The 21,532-nt window shown below is 39.8% G+C and overlaps 1 protein-coding gene across 1 annotated transcript in view; it reads left to right on the forward strand.

Annotated features, from left to right (window-relative positions):
• Tmem38b (transmembrane protein 38B) overlaps positions 1-10,012 on the forward strand; it is a 45,550-nt gene extending 35,538 nt beyond the window's left edge. The window contains exon 6 of the mRNA XM_059254366.1: positions 8,146-10,012. Coding sequence (XP_059110349.1) covers positions 8,146-8,358 — 213 coding nt within the window. The 3' untranslated portion in view covers positions 8,359-10,012. The remainder of the gene's footprint in view (positions 1-8,145) is intronic.
• Positions 10,013-21,532: the final 11,520 nt, after the last annotated feature.

The following is a 21,532-nucleotide window of genomic DNA, read 5'->3' on the forward strand; positions in this document are numbered from 1 at the left end:
TATTACTTCTTGGCTGCTTTCTAGAAGAAGCTACAGTGAAATAGTCGCTGTGAAATAGAGCAAAGAACTGACCAATAATGATTAAAACTATAGAGAAGCTCTGAGTTTTTAAATTAAGCCATGTGTGATGACCTTGGTAAGAGCAGTTTCAAAGATTGGTAGAACTATAAAATGATTTTTATTAATTGAGATAAATAAAAGGAAGTGAAGATGAGGAATATAAAGGTTTTAAAGGAACTTGGGGGTGTGTAAACAGGAGCATCCTGGGGGAACAGTTTGGTAACAGCAGACCCTTGCAGACCCAGCTGTCCTGTGGCCAGTTAACTCCACTGTAGGTACGACCAGCAGCCATGTTCCAAGTGTGCAGACACCAGCTTTATCCAGGTCACTTAAAAGACCATGTAACAAAGGACTGATTAATATGTATTTAAAAATACTTAGGAATGAGTACTTCTAGATTTTTTAGAAATCACCTTTATAGTAGTATAATTTATGTGTAATGAGGTCTATTCAGTCCAGGGAGTACCGCTGCCAGTGGTCTGCAGTCCCAGTCCCAGGTGACCGTGCCCTCTGTTAGCCTCCGCAGGCACCAAGCACACACATGGTGCACAGACATGCATGCAGACAGAACACTTGCACATGCAAATAAACTAAAATAAATACATTCAATTTTTAAAAAAGGTTTTGGGTGCCTTACCAGTGGCTGCACCACTGGAGTACATGGCTCTCCCTCTCCAGTACCCATTACCTTCATATAAATCCTCACGGGGCAGTGGGGCATCAGGTTGTCGGTTCAGTCTCTATGAGCTCCTGTGAGCCCAGGTTAGTTGATTCTGTGGGTTTTCTTGTGGTGTCCTTGACCCCTCTGGCTTCTACATTCCTTTCTCCCCTTCTCCTGCAGAATTCCCTGAACTCTTCCTAATGTTTGACTGTGGGCCTCTACATCTGTTTCCATCAGCTGCTGGGTGAAACTTCTCTAATGGTGATTGGACTAGGCATCAATTTATGAGTATAGCAGAATACCATTAGGAATCATTTCACTGACTTTTTTTCTTTTTTTGCCAGTTGTGTTTGGCTCTTTCCTAGGTCTCTGGGCTATTCCACCTCTGGGTTCTGGCCCTCCAGGCAGTGTCAGGGATGAGCTCCCTCTCATGGTATGGGCCTCAAACTGGACTAGTCAGTGGTTTGATACTCCCACAATTTCTGTGCCACCTTTACCCCAGCATATCTTGTAGTCAGGACAGATTGTAGGTCGAAAATTTTGGGGCTGGGCTGGTGTTCCAGTCATTCCACTAGAAGTCTTGCCTGGTTACAGGAGACAGCCAGGTTCAGGCTCCATATCTCTCATTGTAGGAGTCTTAGCTAGGGTCACCCTCATAGATTCCTGGGAGCTTCTGTTGTACTAGGTTTCTAGTTCTTCCCAGAGATGCCCCCGATTCCAGTTGTCTTTCCCAGTACTCCCTCCCTCCATCCTCCCCTGACCCGATCCTTCCTGTTCCCATCCCCATACCCCACCCCCATCCAGACCTCTCTCCGTGTCTGCCTGTGATATCTATTCTATTTCCTCTTCACAGTGATGTTCAAGAGTCTTCTCCACTTGAGCTCTCCTTGTTACCTAGCTTCTCTGGGTGGACCATAGCATGGTTATCTTTTACTTTACTTTACAGCTAGTATCCACCTATAAGTGAGTACATACCATGTTTGTCTTTCTGAGTCTTGGTTACTTTACTCAGGATGATCTTTTCTAGTTCCATCCATTTGCCTGCAAATTTCCTGATGTCATTTTTTTAACAGCTGTGTAATACTCCATTTTATAAAAGTATCACATTTTCTCTATCCATTTTTCAGTTGAGGGACATCTAGGTTGTTTCCACGTTCTTGCTATTATGAATAAAGCTGCTATGAACATAGTTGAGCAAGTGTCCTTGTGGTATGATTGAGCATTCCTTGAGTATGTGCCCAAGAGTGATATAGCTGGGTCTTGAAATAGATCAATTCCCATTTTTCTGAGAAACTGCCATAATGATTTCCAAAGTGGCTGTACAAGTTTGCACTCCCACCAGCAATGGAAGGTGTTCCCCTTGCTCCACATCCTCTCCAACATAGGCTGTCACTTGTGTTTTTGCTCTTAGCCATTTTGAAAGGTGTAAGATGAAATCTCAGAGTCATTTTGATTTGCATTTCTTTGATGGCTAACAATGTTGAACATTTATTTAAGTGATTCTCAGCCATTTATGATTCCTCTATTGAGAATTTTCTGTTTAGATCTGTACCCCATTTTTTAATTGGATTATTTGGTTTATTGATGTCTATTTTCTTGAGTTCTTTATATATTTTGGATATCAGTCTTCTGTCAGATGTAGGGTTGGTGAAGATCTTTTCCCATTTTGTAGGCTGCTGTTTTGTCTTATTGACAGGGTCCTTTGCCTTACAGAAGCTTTTCTGTTTCAGGAGGTCCCACTTATTAATTGTTGATCTTAGTGCCTGCATTATTGGTGATCTGTTCAGGAAGTTGTTCAAAGCTATTCCCCACTTTCTCTTCTGTCAGGTTCAGTGTATCTGGTTTTATGTTGAGGTCTTTGATCTACTTGGACTTGTGTTTTGTGCAGGGTGATAGACTTGGATCTATTTGCAGTCTTCTATATGTTGACATCCAGTTATGCTGGCACCATTTGTTGAAGCTGCTTTCTTTTTTCCATTGTATAATTTTGGCTTCTTTATCAAAAATCAAGTGTCCATTATTGTGTGGACTTACTTCTGGGTCTTCAGTTCGATTCCATTGATCCACTTGTCTGTGTTTATGCTAATACCATGTGGCTTTTATTACTATAGCCCTGTAGTAGTGCTTGAAATCAAGGATAGTGATATCTCTGGAATTTTTTTTATTGTACAGGATTGTTTTTCTATGCTGTTTTTTTTTTCCATATGAAGTTGAGTATTTGCAATGAATCTGTAGATTGCTTTTAGTAAGACTGCCATTTTTACTATGTCAGTCCTATCTGTCCATGAGCATGGGAGATCATTCCATCTTCTGATATCTTCTCCAATTTCTTTCTTTAAATACTTGAAGTTCTTGTCATATAGGTATTTCATTTGCTTGGTTAGAGTTACACCAAAGTATTTTATATTATCTGCAGCTTTTGTGAAGGATGTTGTTTCTGTGATTTCTTTCTCAGCTCATTTATTGTTTGTATATAGGAGGGCTACTGATGCTTTTTGAGTTAATTTTATATCCAGCCACTTTGCTGAAGGTGTTTTTCAGCTGTAGGAGTTCCCTGGCAGAATTTTTGGCGTCATTTATGTATACTATCATATCATCTTCAGGTAAAGATATTTTGACTTCTTCCTTTCCAATTTGTATTCTTTTGATCCTCTTCAGTTGTCTTATTGCCCTAGCTAGAACTTTGAGCACTATATTGAATAGATAAAGAGAGAGTGGACAGCCTTGTCTTGTCCCTGATTTTAGTGGAATCACTTTAGGTTTCTCTACATTTAATTTGATGATGGCCATTGGTTTGCTGTAAATTGCCTTTATTATGTTAACTATGTCCCTTGTATTCCTGATCTCTCCAATACTTTTATCATGAAGGGTGTTGGATTTTGTCAAAAGCTTTTTTAGCATCTAATGAGATGATCATGTGTTTTTTTTTCTTTCTGTTAGTTTCTTTATATTATGGATTACATTGACAGATTTTTGTATGTTGAACCATCCCTACATCTCTGGGATGAAGCCCACTTACTTGGTTATGGTGGATGATATTTTTGATGTGTTCTTGGATTCAGTTTGCAAGTTTTTTTTTCTTCTGTCAATGTTCACGAGAGAAATTGGTCTGTAATTCTCTTTCTTTGTTGAGTCTTTGTGTGGTTTTAGGTATCAGGGTGACTGTGGCCTCATAAAATGAATTTGACAATGTTCCTTCTATTTCTATTTTGTGGAATAATTTGGGGAGTATTGGTGTTAGCTCTTCTTTCAAAGTCTGGTAGAATTCTGTGCTAAAACCATGTGGCCCTGGGCTTTTTTGGTTGGGAGACTTTTAATGACTGCTTCTATTTCCTTGGGAGTTATAGGTCTATTTAAATTGTTTATTTGATCTTGATTTAGCTATGGTAAGTGGTATCTATTGAGAAAATTGTCCATTTCTTTTACATTTTCCAATTTTGTGAAGTACAAGTTTTTGAAGTATTACCTAATGAGTCTTTGGATTTTCTTAGTGTCTGTTGTTATGTCCCCCTTTTTGTTTCTGATTTTGTTAATTTGGATATTCTCTCTCTGCCTTTTAGTTAGTTTGGATAAAGGTTTGTCTACTTGCTGATTTCCTGAAAGAACCTACTGTTTGTCTCATTGATGCTTTGTAATGTTCTCTGTGTTTCTATTTTATTGATTTCAGCCCTGAGTTTATTTCCTTCCTTCTATTCCTCCTAGGTGAGTTTGCTTCTATTTTTCTAGAGTTTTCAGTTGTACTGTAAAGTCCCTAGCATGAGATCTCTCCAAATTTTTTTTAAGGCACCGAGTGCTCTGAACATTCCTTTAACACCATTTTCATAGTGTCCCATAAGTTTGAGTTTGTTGTGCATTCATTTTCATTGAATTCCTGGAAGTCTTTAATTTCTTTATTTCTTCCTTGACCCAGTGGCAACTCAGTAGACAGTTGTTCAGTTTCCATGAGTTTGTAGGCTTTCTGTTGTTTCTGTTGTTGTTGAAATCTAACGTTAATCCATGGTGGTCTGATAGGATACAGGGGGTTATTCCAATTCTCTTGTGTCTGTTAAGACTTGTTTTGTGACCAAGTATATTGTGAGTTTTGGAGAAGGTTCCATGAGGTGCTAAGAAGAAAATATATTCTGTTGTGTTTAGGTGAAATGTTCTGTAGACGTCTGTTAGGTCCACTTGATTCATAATATCTGTTAGTTCCCTTATTTCTCTGTTAAGTTTGTGTCTGGGTGACCTGTCCATTGGTGAGAGTGGGGTGTTGAAGTCTCCCACTATTAATGTCTAGAGTTTGATATGTGATTTAATCTGTAGTGGTGTTTCTTTTACAAATGCCCTTGCATATGAGGCATAGATGTTCAGAATTGAGATATCTTCTTGGTGGATTTTTCCTCCAATGAGTTTGAAATGTCCTTCCCATCTCTTTTGATTAATTTTTGTTTGAAGTCTGTTTTGTTAGATATTAGGATAGCTATACCAGCATGCTTCTTAGGTCCATTTGATTGGAAAAATCTTTTTTCTACCCTTTACTCTCAGGCTATGTCTGTTTTTGATGTTGAGGTGTGTTTCTAGTATGCAGAAGAAGGATGGATCCTGTTTTCACATCCATTCTGTTAGCCTGTGTCTTTTTATTGATGAATTGAGTCCCTTGATATTGAGAGATATTAATGACCAGTGATTGTTAATTCTTTTATTTTGTTGTGGTGGTGGTGGTTGTGTGTGTGTGTTTCCCTTCTTGGGATTTTGCTGGTATGAGATTATCTATTGCCTGTGTTTTTATAGGTGTAGTTAACTTCCTTGGGTTGGCGTTTTCCTTCTAGTACCTTCTGTAGGACTGGATTTGTGGATAAATATTTTTAAAGTTGACTTTGTCATGAAATACCTTGTTTTCTCCATCTAATGTGATTGAAGTTTATCGGTATAGTAGTACAGTAGTCTGGGCTGGCATCCATGGTCTCTTAGAGTCTGTAAGACATCTATCCAGGTTCTTCCAGCTTTTAGAGTCTGAGTTAAGAAGTTGGGTATAATTTTAATAGGTTTGCCTTTATATGATACTTGGCCTTTTTCCTTTGCAGCCTTTAATATTCTTTCTTTGTTCTGTATGTTTAGTTTTGATTATTATGTGATGTGGGGATTTGCTTTTCTGAGACAATGTGTTTGGTGTTCTGTAAGCTTCTTGTATCTTTATAGGCATGTCCTTCTTTAAGTTATGGAAATTTTCTTCTATGATTTTGTTGAATATATTTTATGTGTTTTTAAGCTGGGATTCTTCTTCTTCTATTCCTGTTATTCTTGGGTTTGATCTTTTCATAGTGTCCCAGATTTTCTGGATGTTTTGTGTGAGGAGTTTCTTAGATTCTCTTCCATATTTTGTGTTCTGTTGGTGATGCTTGCGTCTGTAGTTCCTATTCCCTTACCCAGATTTTCCTTTTCCAGAATTTCCCCAGTTTGTGTTTTCTTTATTGCTTCTATTTCTGTTTTCAGGTCTTGGATAGTTTCCTTCACATGTTTGTTTTTTTCTTGGCTTTCTTGGCATTCTTTAAGGGATTTATTGATTTCCTTCAATTTTTTAGTTTTCTTTTCCTTGATTTCTTTAAGGGACTTTTTCATTTCCTCAGGACTGCTATCATCTTCATAAAGTTGTTTTTAAGGATGTTTCTTGTGCTTGTGCTGCATTGGAATATTCAGGTCTTGCTGTTGTAGGTTAGCTGGGCTCCGGTGGTGCCGTATTGCCCTGGCTGTTGCTGATTCTATTCTTACACTGGACTTTAGGCTTCTGGGTTTCGGATGATTAGGTATAGGTCCTGATTTCTGAATTTGTTTTTGTTGGGTGGGTATTTTGTTTCTTGGTTTCTGTTTCCTCTTTGGTCTTCTAGTCATTGTGGCCTGGATCTGGTGGCCTGTGTGACCTCTGATCTAGTAGGGAGTCTCTGTCCAAGTTGGGAGTTGGCCTTCTGGAGGTTAGCTTGGCCTTTGGTGCAGCAGGGGGTCTCTGTTCTTCTGACAGGTGTGGCCTACACCTGAGCAGCAGGAGTCACCTGGGGTTTGGGGCAAGGCCTGGCCTTGGCAATGGCAGTGAGGTGGGAGGGACAGATAGTGGAATGAGTTTTGGGGATCAGAATCTAGGGAGTGGGGCAGTTAAGGGGGTAGGCAGGTCACTCACACCTGTTGTTCTGACTGGGTGGTCTGCACTTGAGCAGCAGGAGTCTGAAGGGGTGGGAGCAGGGCCCAGCAGCACTGGGGATGATGAGGTGGCGGGGCAAGGGCTGTGGAATGGGTCTTGGGGAACAGAATCTAGGGGTGGGGCAGTTCAGCTGGCAGGCAGACCACTCCCCTGTTCTTCTCATTGGTGGGGCCTGCACCTGAGCGGGGAGGACTCCTCACCTGTCTGTTCTTGAGATGCTCATATACTCTTTTTGTAACTTCCCAGCCCCTAGATTATGTCACATGTGGGACTTTATTCTTTGTATCAGTTATCCCAAGAAAGTGGATTGTGTAGGGGACTATTTTAGGAATGTAATTCTAGAAGTTTCTAGTTTGATTCCTTTCTGTGATCTGGAAGAACTGACTGTTAGTCTTAGGGCTTTGAAACTATTTTAGATACCAGAGTTCTCCCAGTAGATACATTTTGGGGCCAGTCTAATTTCTCAGTCACATCTGGGCATTTCTGGGCCGTGTGATTTGCTAGGTAAAGGATTGAAAGCACTCTTTGGTCCACATTCTGATGTCTTCATTCTGCATACAATTAATTCAAACAGAAAAGGTGGGTGGGGAGAAGCCATCTGCAGTTTCTCTTAGGGAAATAGTCTGCAACCATGGACAATAGTGTGTGGTTAAGTAGTGACTGAACCCAAAATCTGTATTGCACCCTGTTTACCACTTAACTATCCTTTTAGTTTGGGACAAGTTAACTACCTGTCAGAGCTGTGCGTGACTCTGCTCCTCTCTGTGGTGAAGGCAGCAGTAATTGTTGCATTAAACTCAAAGTGGAGATGAGTATAAAGTATTTACCACAGTTCTGACCCAAGCCAGATGTAATGACAGCTGTATTGGCTGCTGATACAGACTGTATATTATATCTCATTTCTTTTGACTTCTTTTTCTCTCTGTCTGTCTTTCTATCTACCCATTCACCTACCTACCTACTTGCCTATCTCCCTCCCTCCCTCCCTCCCTCCTCCCTTTCTTTCTTGTTATAGCAATGCCATACTTCATTTGATGTACAAGGTACATCAAAATGTACCTGATATTACTTTTGATGAATAATACTCTTTATATTCATAGGGGTCAGAGATTTTTCCATAATTAAGCTTATTTTTTTCTCCTGTTGATTAGACAAAAAACACATATGACTCCCTTTGCCCATTATTAATTTTTCTGTCTCAGTTTTGAGAAACAGAAAGTGTTTGTACTGAAATTCAAAATTTTTTCCCTAGGTAACGATGATGGTGACAAAGGATTCCACTGTGACTCTTGCTCCCTTTGAGGATACCTTGAGCCGGATGCTGTTTGGCTGGCAACAGCAGTTCTCATTGAGTGAAAAGCAAACGGAATCAAAACCGTCTTCCAATGGTACTACCTCGTCAGCATCCAAGCCCACCACAGAGGATCTGGGTGATGCTAAGAGGCTTGCCAAGAAAGAAGACTGAAGGTTTTGCCTGCGCTTAGGAGGCAAAAGGGGAAGAGTTACTTATCTGAGTTAGAGTGTGGTCGTGTTTCTACGTAAATGACGTGATGTAGGCTTATCTGTAAGGATAGAGGAGTCAGGAAGGAAGAGATGCTTTGCTTCAGGGACACCACTCTGTTGATAGTAACTCTTGGGGTCACGAGTGTATCATGTGAATTTATTTTTCTGGTGTAAGAGATTCTCATAATTATTTGAATAGTTTTATATAGATAAAAGGATACTTTTTTAAATGGTAGAAAACTTTTGTTCACTTGTTACTACAAAATTCTAAGGCTTTCACACTTATAAAATTCAGTATTTTTTTTTTCACTTTTTGAATGATTCTAATTGTGTTTTAATTCTGTAGAATTAAACTTTTACTTTATATTTCCAGTACAATTCCTGTATATAGAAGACAGTTCCTATTTAAATTTGAACATGGAAAACTTTTCCTAACTAATTTTTAACTGAAAATAAACTGATAGTGTATATTTGGTGTATACATTTGTTTTTGTATATCTTACTCACATTAAATATACCTGAAATTTAATTTATTTTAAAGTATTATTTTTTCAGCGAGACCACACTATTAATTTGAGTCTCAGTTTGAAGTTTTTTTCATGCTCTTGTTTTAAGAACTACTTTCTCCTCAGGAAAGCAGGGTTACAATTTGTGTGTATCTTTTTCTTTTTGCAACAACAGTCCCACTCTGTAGCCTAGACTGGCCTCAATCTCCTCCTACCTCGGCCTCCCAAGTGCTGGGATTATGGGCACAGGCCACCATGCCAGGCCAGGGTGTCACATGTCATATGTTCCTCCTGACTCAGTTGGTCTGAATATGCATGTCTCAGTGACTTCAACAAAAAGTATTGTCATGGCTGACAATGTCTCCTTCTGCCCCTCTCTTCTGTGACCACTGCTTCGGGTGTTTACTTGACTGTCTGTTGTGGGTTTGCACATGGTGTTTTTGTTGAATTGACATGGACACGTATTGCTAGTTTTATCTTCAGTGAAAACCACTTTCATGTGAACATGCTCAGCTCCCATGAGAACTGCCTGTCTCAACCACAGAACCTAACCTCACATGCTAGACTACTTGAATGAAGTAATACAACATGAAATCTGGTTTCTCATCGATAAGATAAAAAGAAAACAAGAAAATGTATTACATGATAGATTTATTTGCTTTATTTGGTGTTAAAGTCCTGTTATAACATTACAGTTCTGTGGTCTGACTTTTTATACCAAGAATAGGAATCTGCCACCTATATTCGATATTTCTGGTTGGCTAAGAAACACTTAAATGACATTCAAGATGTAAAGTTTTCCTTTTTAATTTTTAACAAATATGCACACTAGCAGGCTCTATACTTTTACTTGCTTAAGAAAAAGATTTTGGGTGGGGCACTTTTGATAACCTTGGTATTAAAAAATGTTTATTTTTAATATTGTGACAGAAAGCACGGAATTGAATTCTGTATTATATATTTGATAATCTGTAGTCAGGAACTTTGCAAAATGAACATGTTATTATTGGTCGGTTCTGAAGTTTGAATTTAGCTGTAGTTAAAACAGTAAGAATCTTGTTTTACATTTGTGTTAAAAACAAATTCATTAAAATAAGTACTTTCGCACTAGAGGAGTATTCCTTGTTTTTCTTTTGTATTGTTTTGAGGAAGGAGTTCAGAGTCCTGTGTTGTTTTGACTCTATGATACACTTAGTGACCACGGTCTGAAGGGGACCTTCCTGCCAACTTCATCAGGCTATGCAAATATGCTAGATCCCTCAATTCTTAGCTGAACTGGAGAATGTGGATTAGGCTTGAAACTTCCCTCCTGGAATCTGCTCAGGTGACTATTGGAGACCAGCTCCTTACTCCTTAACTACCAAGAAGCATGGCTGTGGTTCATAGGCCCACATCACACAGCCCCGTCAGAGGTGACCCCGAATGATGGCAGGACCTGGTAGGCCTTAAAAAATAAAAAGTAGAGAGGAGATAGGAAAGTTCAAGAACATGGGCTCTAGACTGCTGTGTAACACGAATTTTAAAAGGTCTTATTAATTTAAAAAAAAAAAAAAACCCAAAACAAAACAAAACAAAACACCCAGGCCAGGTATTGGGGTGAAAGATGAAAGATCAGAGAAACAGAACAAGCTAGCCACATTCTTACTCAGGCATGGTGGCACGCACCTTTATTCCCAGCACTAGGAAGGAAGTAAGATGGCAGGGCACAGAAAGGTATGTAAGGCGTGAGTAAACAGGAAGTCTCTCTCAGGAGGCTGAGGATTTTGTAGAGATAAGAACATGGCTGCCTCCGGGTTTTATTTATTTATTTATTTATTTAATAAGACCTTTTAAAATTCGTGTTGCACTGCTGTGATCCAGCCTCTAGCAGAATGTGCCTAAATAGTTCCAAACTGAGCCACCAGATTCTTTATTCTTCCTTGCTGACAGAGTTTCCAGATTCATGGGGTAGATGGATTTCAGTGGAGCTCTGACCAGTGTCTTTCCAGTGGGCATAACCTGGAAAGAGGTGAGAGAAAGGAAGCGGAGGGACACTTGTGTGTGTAGTTTTTGTCTGTTTCAGCACAGCCACGTTTTAAATTAAATTATACTTTATGAAAAAATAAAGGGAAAAAAATCCACTTCAAGTCACGAGTTGATTGCAATTGAGAGGAATGTTGGAAACTAAATCATGTGTTTAAAAATGTTTGGGGAAGAGGAGGGAGAATTGTAAGAGCCAGAGGTGTTGGACGACACCAAGGAAACAGTGTCTTCCAGACAGAACAGGACAGAAGCACATAGAAATCCAGAGACTGGCAGCATGCATGCAGAGGGCCTGCACGGGTATAAGCCACGCCCAGTCCTAGCCACGCAGAGTCCTAGCCACGTGGACACAAGACTCCATCACTACCTCAGGCTATCTCCGTTTGGCAACCACTTACAAAAGAAAACTTAGTGTTTGCCCATGGAGTCTCACTGGATATAGAAACCACATTAAGAACAGGCCCTGGGCCAAGGGAAGATGGCCCACACAAACAAACTCAATGGTATTTGGGGAGATTGGTCTCATATTGCCTTGTTTGGTCATTTTCTTACCGTACTGGTCTTTTGCTTGTTTATTATGGTTTCTGATTTTGTGTTTTTAAGGGGTGTGTGTGTGTGTGTGTGTTTCTTATGCTTTTTCTTTTTTCCCTGTTTTATGCCTATTTGTTTTCTAGAGACAGAAGACAGGTTGGAAGAATGGTGATATAGGAAGGGAGGGGAAACTGATGAGAATTTATTATGTGAGAAAACTTACTTTCAATAAAAAATAAAAATGCCCTCCTTCCCCCGACACAAAGCCCTGTATAATGTTTGCCCCAGGTATAAGTCACATTTTGGGCATGTTTGTTTGCTTATTCAGCAAATAAGAATTGCCAGTTTAGGTTAAGACTCCTAGATTCTGAAGATACAGAGCACAAGGAAAACACCTAGAGAAAGGAAACGTGTGTTCCTGTGTGGAAAAGATAATGAATGGATATTAAGCAGGATTTAGAAAGCGACAGAGTGTCTGTTAAAAATAAAATTGTTAGAACTGCTTCATAACAGATCTGAGGGTACCACAGAGCAAGGCAAGCAGTCATACTGTTTCTTCATTAATTTGATTTACTGAATTTATTTTTCTTAATAAGACAATTCCACTGTGCCATTTAAAATAACTGATGCTTTTTTTTTTTTAAGTAAGTATTTACTAGTCCAGGCTGGCCCGGAAATTGGGATGTAGTGCAGCCTGTCCGTAACTCCAGATCTTCCCATCCTTGTCTCTAGTACACTGCAATTGCAGGCATGTGCAACTGTGCTCAGCTAACACACTTTATTCTTACTGTCCATTTTTAAAACAAAGTTTGCACACAATAAAATGAACAATTTGTAAGTGTAGCCATAAGTTTTGTCCGGTCCTGCAGAATCTCTCTCACCTGCCAGCCCCTACAGCTACTTGGACCCAAATAAACACACAGAGGCTTATATTATTTATGAACTGTATGGCCATTAGATCAAGCTTATTACCAACTAGCTCTTTCACTTAAATTAACCCATAATTCTTACTTATGTTTAGCCATGTGGCTTGGTTCCTTTTTTTCAGTTTTGCCTTCACATTTTGCTTCCTCTGTGTCTTGCTGGTGACTCCTGACTCAGCCTTCCTCTTCCCAGAATTCTCCTCATCTGCTCACCCTGCCTATACTTCCTGCCTGGCTACTGGTCAATCAGCGTTTTATTAAACCAGTGTACAAGGGCATTATCCCACAGCATTTCCCCTTTTCAGTCTAATCAAAAAGGAAGGTTTTAACTTTAACATAGTAAAATTACATAGAACCAAACAGTTATCAAGCAAGAATTATAGTTACATTATCTAGCCGATTTATTTGTATTTGGCAAAATTAAAATATTTTATTATCTATCCTATATTTGTGAGTCTATTCATATCTAATTTATCTTTTATCATAACCAAGAAAGATTATAACTATCTAGTCTCCAACTACATCGAAGACCTCAGAAGGATATATTACCTAAGTAAACAGGAAGAACATTGTAAGCAACTTCCAAAAACCTAGAATGACAGAGACAGCTGTCTGCCTGGACAGTCATCTAAAGTTCCTCTGCAATGTTGGGGCATCCATATTCAGCCCTAAAAGTCTAAAGTCTCTCAGTCATTTCTCTCTGTGTCTTGTAGAGTATCTGGCAGTTTCTTCTGTGAAGCAGGAACCTGAAGGACCATCTCTCCTTTCAAAGTTCAGTGGTCACCTTCCTATGGGTCTTGCATGTCCATTTGATATAACATTTTGTCAAGTAGTCCAAGCAAGAACAGTTTCTTGTTCAAATGGCTATTTTTGCCAAGAAAAAGATAAACTCCATATGGAGTGTCTTCAACACCCATCTTTCGGAAGTAAATCAGTGCTTCCAGGAGCAGATGTGTCTCATTGTCCAGAAAGTCTAAGTTTTTAAAACATTTTAAATGTCATATTCTGTAGGTCTTTGAAGTGTTTGAAGATTACCTACCTAGCTGAATTATATCTATGTATACCTAGAAAACTTAACATGACTACAAGTTTGATTATCATAGATGATTAACTATTAATCTGTATTTCTCAACTATACACTACAATCTTAAATGAGTTGCACAAACAAAATACTTTAAACAAGAGTAGAAGTATACATACAGTATAACAAAATTAACTTTAAATTTGTATCAATAAATTAAAATCTATAGCAATTTAAAACATTTTAAACAAGTTGCTCTTTAAAAGTAAGTTCAACAATCCACCTTTTTATCCTATCATATCTATATCCTATATTTCCATATCATGTAAGTGCTCATACATGGCAGGGTTTCTCCCTGAGTTGTGCATGTGTTCATGTGGAGGGTAGGTCAGTGTTGGGTGTCTTCCTCAGTTGTGTTCTACCTTACTAATTTTAAGCTACATTTTATTCAGTATGAGTGCCATGGCATATGTAGAGAGCTTAGAGCACAACTTCCAGGACTCTGTTCTCTCCTACCATGTCTGTGACCAGGAGTTAACTCAGGTTCAGCCTTGGCAGTAAGTGCCTTTACCCCCGAGCTGACCCACTACCCTAGTGATAGAGTCTCTCACTTAACCTGGCCTCATGATGGGACTACACTGTCCAGTAAGCTCCAGGGCTTCAGTGATCCCTATACAGACATTGCAGCTCTTTACATAGGTGTTGGGGATCCAAACTTGTGTTCTCACAGCAAACACTGTACCAGTTGAGCCATCTCCCTAGCCCCATAAACTGAGTTTAGACAAATGCCAATGGCTATGTACTCCTAACCAGAAAATGAATATTACAAGAGCCTCAGGGAATTAATATCTGGTTAATGCCACCCTCCATTGGACATAATATGAATAAAATGTGCTAGGTTCCCTTTCATGTAGATTTCTTAGAAACAACATGTTTTTTAGATACTTGTACCTTGTGTCTTTCAGTAGTTCATTCATTTTTAGTTGTTTCATAGTGTTCTACTGTATGGTGGTACAGTCATCCTACTGATGTACATTGGGGCTGTTTCTAACTTGGGATGTTTTAAATAATTATGAGCATTTTTGCATAACTCTTGTTAAATATTATTTTCCTATGAGTAGATAATTAGGAGGAGGTTTGGTGGGTCATGTTTGGCTTTATTAAAACAACTTGCTGTGTGTTTTTCCAAAGTGTTTGCACCATTTAATGCTCCACAACAGTGTCTGGGTGTTCTAGTTGATCTGTGTCCTTAGCAAGGATCAGTGTTGTCAACATCTTAATGTTATCCATTTCCGGTGGATGCTTGTTGGGATTTGGGGCTTTCCTTGCCCCGATGATGAATGTTGTGGGACACTTAGTGTGTGTTGACCCCTGACTGCCTTCCTTCCAGTTATCTGCTCAGATTACTGCCCATATAAATCAGAACTTTCTTCCTATTAACTTGTACAAATTCATTCTATATCTCAGGTTAATCCTGTATATACTGTCTTTTTGGTCTGTGACCTAACCTATTTATATTTACATATTTTCATGAACAGATCTTTGTTTGTTTGTTTGTTTGTTTCTTTCTGTCTTTCACTCTCTCCTCTCTTTCTTCCTCCCTCCTTCTCTCCCTCCCTCTCTCCCTCCCTCCCTCCCTCCCTCCCTCCCTCCCTCCCTCCCTCCCTCTCCTGTAGATGAATTTCTAAATGGTCTTATTAAATAAAAAACACAGAGCCAAATATAGGGGTGAAAGCCTTAGATGAGGGAAATAGGGAAAGCCACTGGCCAACCTTATCTCACCAACTCTGCAGTTTCCAAATGCGCATTATTTCCTGTCTACCCACACCTTTACTGCCTTGCTGTTCTGCCCTCTCATTGGTGATCTTAGCCCAGCTACCTCACTTCCTCTTCCTACACAGCTCTGTCACTTTCTGTCTATCTGTACGGACCTCCAGGTCTCTATGGTTGGTACTAGGATTAAAGGCCTGTGTCACCATGTTTGGCTCTGTTGTGGCCTTGAACACACAGAGACCCTGCCTGCTAAGTGATAGGATTAAGGGCCTGTGCCGTCTGACTTCTTGTTTACTTAAAATGGCTATTTTCTCTGATCTCCAGGCAAGCTTTATTAAAGCACAAGTAAAATATCACCACACTCTCCCTCCCTCCCTCCCTCCCTTTCTCCCTCCCTCCCTCCCTCCCCTCTCTCTTTCTGATAGGGTTTCTTTGTGTAGCTCTGGATGTCCTGGAACTCACTCTGTAGAGCGGGCTGGCCTCAAACTCAGAGATCCACCTGCCTCTGCCTCCTGTGTGCTGGGATTATAGGTGTGTGCCCAGCTCCAGATTTTATATTTTTAAAGACAACTAATTTCTTAGCATTTTCTTTTTATTGTTATTGCTCTTTCTGACTCATTTCATGAAGCCACATGCCAATCTGAGGAACCCCAAATAACAGTCTCTAGAGCAGTGGTTCTCAACCTGTGGGTCATGACCCCTGTGGGGTTCATATTATTCTGCACATCAGATGTTTACATTACAATTCATAACAGTAACAAAATTACAGTTATGAGGTAGCAATGAAATAATTTTATGACTGGGGGTCACCACAATGTAAGGAACTGTATTCAAGTTCGCGGCGTTGGGAAGATTGAGAATCACTGTTCTAGAGAAACAGTAACGATAAGCACTCTATGTTGCTATGTGTGGCAGGGATTCTGTTCCTCAGGAAGTCCCTGGTTCTCACTGTTGCCTCTGTGCACCTCTTGGGAGTTGCCGCTTTTCCTGTTTGTGCTGTGGATCACAAGACCGGAGTTCAAGGGCTCTGTCTTAGAAATCCCTCCCACTTGTGGGAGTTTCTCCCACTTTTCCTTAATCCCTCGTTTCTCCTCCAGATCTCATTTTTTCTAGAAATCTCAAAAGGCTTGCTTCTAGTTTTCATACCCCAATGAGAATCCACACCCTTAATTCTCGTTAATCTGAGACAGTGAACTTGGAGCTACTGCCTCAGGTGACCTTTGGTGACAGTTGAATGTCTGTCATCTTAGGACCTGGAGTTATACAGAATTGAGTTGTGAGAGGTCACTTTGTACTTAATCGTATGCTTTGAAAATAACGTGTATGATTTTAAAAACGCAATTTTATAGTGAAAGGTTAAGCTAGCCAGTGGTTGAAATCAAGTTGTATGTAAGTTCAGATAATGTGCCCTTTGCATCAGACTCTTGAATCTCACAAGTGAGGTGGGGACTTCAGAAGTTTGTGCTCTTTGTTATACTATTCCATGATTTATTATGATTATTCTATGCTGTGGTGATGGTTTGATACTAGAGGTTATCAGTAGAGTAGTATTCTGACTCATGCATCCAATAATTCTATCATTTTACTCACATGTGTTACTATCACATTCACATTCCATGTTTGATCTTTCATGTTCTCAGTTGACTACAAGTCTCAAAAGCTCACATTATCCTTCCCTGTAATTGTCCAATATATATTGCCATGAATTTTATGGTAATTAAATCTATTAGAACCTTGAAACCTCCTTCTCTCCCCTTCTGATATGCATGGTTTGAATATTCAAAGATCTTTAGGTTTGGTTCAGTCTCCTTGTCCTGATGCAAGGACCTTACTGTGTTACTCACAGTGAAGGATAAATGCCAGAGTCTTTTGATCAAAACAACTTCAAGTGTCCCTTCTGACCAAATCCATGGGATGCTAGAATGATAGAGAAGTAATGGTTACTCTGTAAAGGTGACTTGAGTCTGTGCTTTATTTTGTGCATCTGTTTCACTTGTTGGTAGAAACTGATATTAAGTGTGGGGCTATTGCAGATATCAGTGTTATGAACAATATTGCTCATATCCTTTGGTGCACATGTGCATATACTTTTTCTCCCAGGGTATTTTGGAGTATGAGAGTGCTGGGTCCTGCAGTATGAGCATATTTAACTTTTGTAGACAGTTCCAAAAGCTTTTCTGCAAGAGTTTGCATGGACTTGTATGTGTGTGCATTGACTGTGTGTGTGAATTCCAGTTCCCACACACATAGCAGCAATGCTAGGTGCTATGTGTCTTTTGATAACTCCTGTGAGGACATAAATACTAATGCTTGTTTTAAAATTTATATTTCTAGGGTTGGAGAGATGGCGCAGTGATTAAGAACACCTATAACTCCCCAAGTTCAGATCTCAGCACATACATTAGATGGCTGGAAAATGTCTGTAATGCCAAGGACTCATAAAAACCTCTGGGGGCACACACACACACACACACACACACACACACACACACACACACACACACAAAAATACTGTCTATATTTTCCTGGTAACTAGTGGAACTGGAATGCTTCAGTAGATTTGTCAGCAACTTTGGTTACACAGATATAATCTAGTCTACTGGCTTGTGTTTCCATGCACAAGTGTTTATGAACTTGTACACTTCATTTTAAGGTAGTTAATGTAGTAGTATTCCTTTTATGATTAAAAATTTTTGGTCTTATTTAAGAAGTCTTTCCAGGATAGGGAGATGGCTTGGTGAATACGAGCTCTTGCAAATATCATCATAGCCTTCAGATAAGGATAAGGTGTGTGTGTGTGTGTGTGTGTGTGTGTGTGTGTGTGTGTGTGTGTACGAGCGCTTCTATGTTCATGCTGGGAGGTATACATGATGCGAGCATTCATGGAGGCCGAAGGAGGATGCCTGGCTGCCGTATCCCTCCAGCTTGAGAACGAGTCACTCATTGCATCTGAAGCTAGGCAGGAAGCAGCAAGCCCCAGTGACATTCTGTCACCACCCCCAACCCCTTACAGCACTGCTGTGACAGGCATGTGTAGCCATTCCTGGCCTTTTACGTAGGTGCTGGAATCAGAATGTGGTTGGTTTTACTCCCAGAACATTTGTATCAAGTCCTGACTGTACCAGTGGGCACATCTTGCCAAAGACACACTGGTTGTTTCTGTAGTCCACAGGCTTCTGAGCTGGTTAAACTGTTGAACTTTTCCCTCCAGCAGCCTACAGTAGTTAATGTAGCAGTATTCCTTTTATGATTAAAATTTTTTGGTCTTATTTAAGAAGTCTTTCCAGGATAGGGAGATGGCTTGGTGGTCATCTTGGATGGCTTAACTGCAGTAGTATGAAAGCTAGCCAGCAGGAAGGAAGCTCCCTGGTCACTACCAACTTGATTTCTTCATGTCCCAGGACCAAAGTGTGTTGTGACTTCAGCAAGAGGGTCTTGCCATCAAAGTCTGGTGGGAAAGCAAGAGCAATGGCACTAGCCTGTATTGTTTTGGGGAGTCTCTGGCACAACTCTGGACAACTGCTAGGTGGGGAGGTATCCCATGCTGGGTGTTTTATTGTCAATTTATATCTTCTGGGATGAGCATAATTCTTGTGTAGTGTAATTCCAATTAAACTCACCTATATGTGTATGAGTCTCAAACACCTCTAGGGTTGATTAACTCCCCCACAGCCCCTTCCTTGCCTCACCCTCCCATTCCTCTCCCCATGTAAATGCCCTTCCTTCCCATTATCTCTCTCCTTTGTATCACTTGTAGAACAGAGTTTTTGAAATTGTGGTGAGGCTCAGTTTATTTTTCCTTAGATTGTGTGTATTTTGTTGAACAACTTTCTTTAATCCAAAATCATGAGCTCTTTCACTTATCCCTCTTTCTAAAGAAGAGTGTCACAGTTCTAGCTCCTATATTTCAGCATTCAATACACGGAGTTACGACTTACTGCACGATGAAGGTTAGGAATGTACTTTTAGAATGTTCTGATTTATAATTACGTTGTTTACAAGTAAAGCTTCATCTCTTCCTTTTTAGATGCTTCATATATTTGTCTTGACTCATTGAAGCATAGTAGATCAGAACCTCCAGTGAAAATCTGAGTGTAAGCTGTGAATGATAGCTGTTTCACCTTAATTTGAATGATGTCTTTTGGCTGGGCAGTGACCATCCATGGCGGGTAAGAATGCCCCGAGGAATATTATACAAAATGAACTTGTAAATGTGATCCAGTTAACTCTTCTTTAATTTCTTGCTTGCTATCTTCTTTAATTTATTGTTTGCCAAGTAAACTTTGGATAGCAATTTATTCCTTCTATACAGATGCCTAAAGGAAGAAAGGGAACTAGTCGCGCCCATTTGCATAGCGTCAGTTGTAATCATCATAATTTAAATTTTTAATTGGTAAACTTGCTGACTGGTTTTATCAAGCATCTCGGTTTGTGTGAGGCTGACTGTGAATGGATTCAGTCAGATTTATAGGCCTGTAAGGCTGAGAGGCATCCTTAGGACCATGATAAATTAATCATCCTAACACCACCTGTGAGGCCCACTGGGAACTAGGCCAGCCAGTCTCTCCTGGAAGCACTCTCTCCTGTGTGCGCATTTTCTGCAAAACTTCAGAAAATTCACTGTGATGATGTCTCCATCATCAGAGACTGCAGAACTCACTGTTTTATGGCGTTGTTTCTCCATACTTGCCGGTTTTAGGAAATCAGTGTGTTTAGAGGAGCGAAGAGCTGTGTATTTTCATAAACTTCCTGGGTGACATTTTTCATTGGGTAACTTTAGGAATCACGGTAATTCCAGGTTCACTTATCTCTCCTACCGAAATGTTTTATCTTTATGATAGTGTCTCCAGGATCTGCTGACCTCAATTATGCTTTATACAATTTGCTTACATTTTCACTCTCTGTGCTGTGAGGTTGCATAGATTTAACAAATGCATAATGTTGTATGTCTGCCATTACAATATCCTACAAAATAGTTTTTCTATCGTACCTCCTTCCCAAACTTCTGAGCTTCACTTATTCAACTCCCTTTGACCCTGAATTCCTGACGTCCTCTAGGCCCTTCTTATATCCTTGCTAGGATTTTGGCTTTTCCTGTGGTTGGAACTGTCATACGTAGCTTTTCTTGGCTGGCTTCTTTTATGTAGGCAATACTTGTTTCACATTAATCTGTGCCTTTTTGTGGTTGTAATGTCTTATTTCATCTCTCAATACTATTGTACTGTTTAGATCTACCACAGCTTGTATACCCATTCACCTTTTGAAAGACATTTTGGTTGATCATAAATACAACTGCTATAGATGTTTATGTGCAGGTTTTTATATTGGGTGCACATTTCCACATAGTCCTGCTAACTGCTGTAATATATGGCAAGATTAAGCTTCACTTTGTGGGAAACTGCCAAGCAGTCTTCTAAAGTGCCCTTAACTATTTTTATAAACCATCAATGTTGTGGGAATTCATTCTGTTCAACCAATGACCTTTGGGCTATCTGGCCCAATGGGCATGGCCCTTTCTAGGTACATGACTGGTTAAAACTGAGGAGGGGTCACCCTCGCTCTCTCTCGGGTAGTGAGGACAGGGTCAGGCGGTGTGGAGCAGCTTGCGGTTGGTCCCCATCGCCCTTGGGCGGAACAGAGGACCACGACAGCTGGGTAAGTGGCGGTGTTTATTTCATTCTGTATTGTGAATGTATTATCCCTATTTTATATCTTAATAAATTCTTGAGATCCTTTGACAGACTCTCATAGATTCGAATAACACATCAGCAGTACATGAAGGTTCTTGATGCTCTTCATCCTCAGTAGCAATTGGTATCGTGTGGTTTTGGATGAAGGCCATTCCAACAGGTGTGTATTGATAACTTGTTTTAATTTGTAATTCCCTAACAATGAGAGGTAATAGCCATTTCACAGACTTTCCTCCTATGTTCCAGGTTCAAACATGAGCCCTTTTCTTAGCTGTCAATTTTAAAACCTTATATACATGAATTGGATTGAGATGGTTAGTGGATGGTTAGTGTTAATTGCCAACCTGATACAATCTAGATCATGTGGGAGATGTTCTAGGCCTTGGGGTGTGCCTTGTTTTCTTATGGATTTTTGTTTTACCATTCCAGGGGGAGAAAACCCCAAAACTTTCAGTTCTATATTAAGTAATAGTAACTACATGTTCAGTGATCCTCAAGCTCAGGATTCACACAACTCAGCTGTGACAATGACCTATCTTATGTGTTAACTTGGTTAGACTATTCACTTATTTAATCAAATGTTAATATACATGTTGCTGTGCAGCTATTTTGTAGATATAGGTAATACGTACAGTGAGTCGAGTTTACCAGTGAGGTGTGTTTCAGAACA

This window comes from Peromyscus eremicus, chromosome 2, assembly GCF_949786415.1.
Source record: "Peromyscus eremicus chromosome 2, PerEre_H2_v1, whole genome shotgun sequence".
Taxonomy (NCBI): Eukaryota; Metazoa; Chordata; class Mammalia; order Rodentia; family Cricetidae; genus Peromyscus; species Peromyscus eremicus.